Genomic DNA, 5,765 nt, shown 5'->3' with positions numbered 1-5,765 from the left:
AAAGATTGTCTCTGCATTTTTAATTGCAAAAGTGTTTTATTTAAAACTCTAGTAATATTCATTCACTAATTAGAAACATAATTAAAAAAATAATCATTTTAAAATGTAAGTAAAGAGAAAAAAGAAACATTCAGAAGAAAAAAAATATATATTACATATATAATATATACACATACATATACAATAAGTAAATATATATTTACATGTTAAAATATTATATATATTTATATGTAAATACTGATGTATCCATATAGCTATCTAATCTATCTGTATTTTTGTGAATTTAGGACTTTGAGGTTGGTCCTGTAAGATTCCTCAGAGTTTACAAGTGAAAAATCTCACTGGTGGTTTTTCAGAAGAGAAGCTTTTTTTTTGATGCTTAGATTCAGGGTACTGGGCAGAAACAAAACCCAAAGGATATAATATCTGGAAAGATGGGAATCAAATTCTGAAGAAATTCAATTACATTTAAATATAAATAAACTTGTAGCTTAGTCCATTAAAATCATTGGCATAAACACAGATCCTTTCTTTCTTTGTAGAGAGATGTGAAGTTCTGAACCTCTCCATCTATCCTCTCTATTAACTATGAATTTGAGAAAGGTGGCAAATTTCCCACAAACTTTAGAAAATTCAGTAGCCTGTTAAAGACAACTAATAAGTAAATTTATTTTAGTAGCTATGGAGGAAAAAGTTTTTCTTTGTACTGTGATATTTTCCACTGCAAATCTACATAAAGTTCCATTTTGTTATGAAAATAACAATATTTTGAGGTTTATCTTTAAAGCTACTTATTTACAGGTGATAGCCATCTTGATTACACAAACTCAGCCCTTCTTATTATTTCAATTAATTAGGTCACAACAGAGGAAAATAAGGTATCTCTTGTCACAGCCTGATGCCCCTTCTAGACTTTTGGGGACTTGGAATCAATTGACTTCTCAAAATCTTAAAAGATCTTCATTATGGCAAGGTCCGTAATTTGATTTACTTTAAGGAATACTTAATGGTTAAATGTCGTACTGTGTTGTATTATTGAATTCTTGTTCATGGTTCAGGATTGATCCACTCCAGCTTTCAGCAAGGAGAAGTTTTCTGGTGAGGCTCAGCAGGACTCCCAATCAATAGGGTTAATAGATGTGGGACCAGGCAGTCAGAGGTGACAGGGCTGGCGGATCCAATGCCAATGAAAACAGGTTCTGATGTCACTTTTATGCTGGCAACAATGTCATCCTAATTACCTGGAGCATACAGTTGTTATGTGTTAACAGGACTGTGAATGACCCATCAATCTGAATTATTTTAAGGAAAGTAGTTCAATTTTTTTTAGCCCTTCTTTATATTACTGATCTCCATGATTTCTGAGATATCACTTGCTACCGTATTGTAGAAAATAGTACTGTTCAGCTCTTCCTTGGTATTTCAGTACCCCCAACAACAGATTAAAGCTACATAAAATGTTAGCCCCCACCCCAGTTAGAGGGTATTTTGTGTAAAAAAATGTTCGTTTTCTAAAAGATACCTTACAGGCCTTGACTTGCCTTCCTGTTCCCGGCAGCGCCCATCTCCGGGCGTCTTTTCGCCAGCCTGCGGTCCGTGACGGCCTTGCCTCAGCCCCGGGCACCGGCGCTGCAGGCCGGCAGCTGGGAGTCCCGTGCCCCTCGGACGGCCGCGAGACTCGGAAATCTTTCTAGGAACAGTGAGAAAGACAGAAGAACCCCTTGGGCTGCCAAGCGCTGCTGCCACCATGCCCAAGAGAAAGGCAAAAGGAGATGCTAAAGATGACAAAGGGAAGGTGAAGGATGAGCCACAGAGGAGATCAGCACGGTTGTCTGCTAAACCTGCCCTTCCAAAACCAGAGCCCAGGCCAAAAAAGGCCCATGCAAAGAAGGGAGAGAAGCTGGCCAAAGGGAGAAAGGGGAAAGCAGAAGTCGGCAAGGATGGGAACAACCCTGCGAAAAACGGAGATGCCTCTACAGTCCAGTCACAGAAAGCAGAAGGCCCTGGGGATGCCAAATGAAGTGTACCTTTTTGATAGCTCTGTACTTCTAGTGACTCTACTGTTTGAAATACTATTTTTAAATCAAATTTTATAAAAATGTAGATTTTTTTTAAGTTATGTTGTTAGCACACGAGATACTTCATTGTTGTCTTTTGTGGAAAGGGCAAATAACCACTGGTAGAATGTTTCAGAAGCTAGATTGAAATGAGGGGAAATAGAAGTATCTATCCTCCTATTTGAAGATTATTCTTGGTTCGCGGGAGAGATTCTCTGACATTCACGCATGTCAGCCACTATGGCTCAGAAGCCTTACTGTGTGGAGAAAAAATACTTCATGTCTTCTCCTTTCTTGATGTCATCAGCACATTTTTGACTTCCTGAAACCAGGAGTCATGATATGGCCTTGACACCCCTAGAATCAGCTGCATCAAGTAACAATACTCAGGCTTTCTGGTGATGACATCAAGATGGTGTTGCTTAGAAGAATCAGGATTCCTGTTTGTAGTTTGTGGATCATCTCATTAATAATCCTGGAGTTTTTAGTTCCTTTCCTCCATGTCAGAGTTGACCTGTGAAAATCTCTTAAATGCCTCATGTGAAATAATCACCCTTTTTGAAAATTTTTCCTGTTTATTGCAGCAACAGACTTTGTTGACTTTTTGGAGAGGGGAGTTTGAAAGTTGTAAGATGTTATGGAATGTTACCCATGTCCTGCTGGAAATAACTATTTTTGGAAAGTCTCTTATAAAGCTGGATACAAGTTAGCTTCGTGGTAGGGGAGTGATCATTTCCTAATCAAAAGTCATAAAGCTACTCTTTACTGCCTTTAAAAAGTTTTATAGTTTGCTTTTCACATTTGTCTTTAGTCCTCTCTGAACTGATTTTTACAAAAACATGAGATAGTAACTCAGTATGTTTTTTTTCCATATGGTAAGTGGTTGTTCCAACACCATTTTCTGAAAAGTTCATTCTTTCCCCAATGATCTATAACACTGACTCTTTTCATAAATCAACTTTCTTTGTGTGGAGGGGTGGGGGAGTCTGTTGATGGTTTCTGTTCTGACTCACTGGTCAATTTGTCTAAACTTGTGGCAGTACTATACAATCCTGAGTACTACCACTTTAGAAAAAGGTCTTGATATCTCAGGACAATTTCACCTCCACCTTCAACATCAACAAACTTTTCTTCCTTGGAGTATCTTGGCTATTCTTAGCCAATTACTTTTCTATACAACTTCTAGAATTAGATTGACAAGTTTCAAATCAAACAGATGAAAAGTTGAAATTTTTATTGGATTTGTATTGAATTTATAGATTAATTATAATGTTGAGTCTTCCAATTCATGAACATGGTATAATTTTCCATTTATTTAGGCTTTTAAAATATCTTTCAATAAAGTTTTATTATTTTCTCCATTAAAAAAAAATAAAAGATACCTTACAAAAGAGGGGGTTTCTAAATAGCAAAATCTGAAAGAGGCAACTCAAGCTCGAAAAAACGTATTTTTATATAGTAGTCTATATGAAGCAACATGAAATATAAACTAGTTAAGCAAGGAGTGGCTAGTCAAGTTTTATTCTACTGTACTCTTAGGTCTTCTCTTTAGGAAGCCACTAGAAAGGCAGCAGTCCCTCCCAAAGTCTATCAAAATGTACGTTTTATAGACATCGCACTGGGACTCAAGCAACTGAGTCCAGAGCAATAGATTCACCTCTTACAAATGCTTCAAATAAATATATTGCATGCATGCTCTGTTGCATAGTTGTGTCCAGCTCTTTTGTGATCCCATGGACTGTAGTCCGCTGGGCTCCTCTGTCCATGGGATTTCTCAGGCAAGAATACCTGGGAATGGGTTACCATTTCTTTCTCCAAGGGATCTTACTGACCCAGGGATCAAACCCACATCTTCTGCATTGGCAGGTAGGTTCTTTACCACTGGGTTACCAGGGAAGCCCACTTACTAAGCAGTAATTTGGAAAATTTGCCCATCCTTGGGGAAAAGGCTTGATGGTGTACATTATTTCAAATATCGATGCTGATCTTACTGTACAGAATGATCATTTTTGCCATCATATCCTTCACAGAAGAATCTATTTGACTATTTTCTCCTTTACAAATTTTATTTACTTATTTTTTAAGAAAAGAAACCGAATCTAACAAACAATCTAGTCTTTAATACCCTAAGAATTTCCTTGATGGACTCTGTGGGGTTCATATATCCATCCATCTTGGATGTATGCAAATTTACATTTCATCTTTGACTGATTTGCTATATTCTTAAAGGAAAAATTTATGACTGCTAAACCTAGAAACAAGCAGACAATAATTATTTATAAATATTTATAAATAAATAATAATTATTATTTATAACAATTATTCTGTCCAGACCAATTGTGCTGGCAGAGACAGAATGGCCATTGGCACAGTGAAGCCACGGATTGAATTACAGTATTCTTTTTATTGTCTTTCGTACTCATTAAACCCACTACATAGTAAACCATATTAGGTTAACTTGAAAAAGTCTCAAATCTGAAGGAAATTAGATATTTTTAAATTGCACTGGGAAATTCTCTGTTAATTGCTTGTAATCAAGTAGTATTGATCATTAGCTCTTTATTTTACGATGAGATTGGTAATGATGATCATGGTGATGATGATGATGTAACATGCACACAGAAGGATGGACATGTGTCCTGTTCCTTTGAAGAGGATTTGTCTTCATGCCCAATGTATGTTGGTTTACATGGTAGTCTTGCAGCAGTCAAGAAAAAGACAGGAACAAACATTTTAGGCATTCATCTAGACTCAAAGGAGGCTTAATCTTAGATTAACTTTTCCATTGTCATGTTTGAAGTGTTGGCCAAGCCTGTCTTGAAATTAAAATTGTTTGTTGAGGATAAATACCATTATTTTAATTTTTCCAATAGGTATTATACTTATCTTTTAGGAGTAAGGCAGGTCTTTTGCCAGTTTTACATTAAAAAAAAAATCATGTCTGATTTGAATACATTAACATATTTTGTCATCAAAAATTAATTCTAGAAAAGGAATCATAACCAGGAAAGCAATTTAACTGTATATTTTAGAAGAAAAAGAGAAGGAAAACTTTGTCATTCTCTGGGCAGCTCAGTTAATTTGATGTGCTTTGATGTAAATTTGGGGGTCGCTTTAATTTCAATACATATTTTTTCACTTAATAAGGGAAACAAAAGGAACTTTCAACCAGCAACTCCAGTTTGTTATCTCAGAATGTTTGGGCTTCTCAAATGTGAGAACATGATTGTTTTTATTTCCAGGAGGAGATAATAACACTGAAGCAATAAAAAAGAGTCAAGGCAGCTTGCACAGCACAGGAAGTTCACAGCCAGAGACTTAATTTCTCACACAATGTGCTGTGCAATGGGCCCATTAACGTAGATGAATAGGCTCTTTAAAGGTTTTTTTTTTCTTCTTCTTCTTCTTCCGCATATGCAGCTGCCGCTGAATGGTGATATGTTAATAAGGTACTCACTTGCCTATTCTTCAGGTACTCCGGCATTCTCTACCTAGGTAATCTCCATATAGGAAAAGCTATTAGGGGGTTGTATCTGCTACCACACCTTCAATTATATTAACACCTGCACTGATAATCCAGTAAGGTAAGCTAGTAGGGGGCCTATGGCCTTAGTCCACCCCTTTTCTCCCTACAAAGTTACATCTGAAGGGCGGAAAAAAAGGAAGAAGTAGAAGGAAAAAAAAAAGGAAAGTCACTTTTATTACACA

General features: G+C 36.5%; 1 protein-coding gene across 1 annotated transcript; it reads left to right on the top strand.

Annotated features, from left to right (window-relative positions):
- Positions 1–1,546: 1,546 nt before the first annotated feature.
- Positions 1,547–3,298, top strand: LOC138991009 (high mobility group nucleosome-binding domain-containing protein 4-like). Its single transcript, XM_070384073.1, has one exon. It carries the CDS (start codon positions 1,748–1,750, stop codon positions 2,018–2,020), a length of 273 nt encoding a protein of 90 aa, XP_070240174.1. The 5' UTR covers positions 1,547–1,747; the 3' UTR covers positions 2,021–3,298.
- The last annotated feature ends 2,467 nt before the right edge of the window (positions 3,299–5,765 follow it).

This window comes from Bos mutus, chromosome 1, assembly GCF_027580195.1.
Source record: "Bos mutus isolate GX-2022 chromosome 1, NWIPB_WYAK_1.1, whole genome shotgun sequence".
Taxonomy (NCBI): domain Eukaryota; kingdom Metazoa; phylum Chordata; class Mammalia; order Artiodactyla; family Bovidae; genus Bos; species Bos mutus.
This window is presented reverse-complemented; position numbering and strand designations above follow the sequence as displayed.

Excerpts from the sequence above, each read along its gene's own strand:
- LOC138991009 (XM_070384073.1), top strand. The coding sequence starts at position 1,748 with ATGCCCAAGAGAAAGGCAAAAGGAGATGCTAAAGATGACAAAGGGAAG.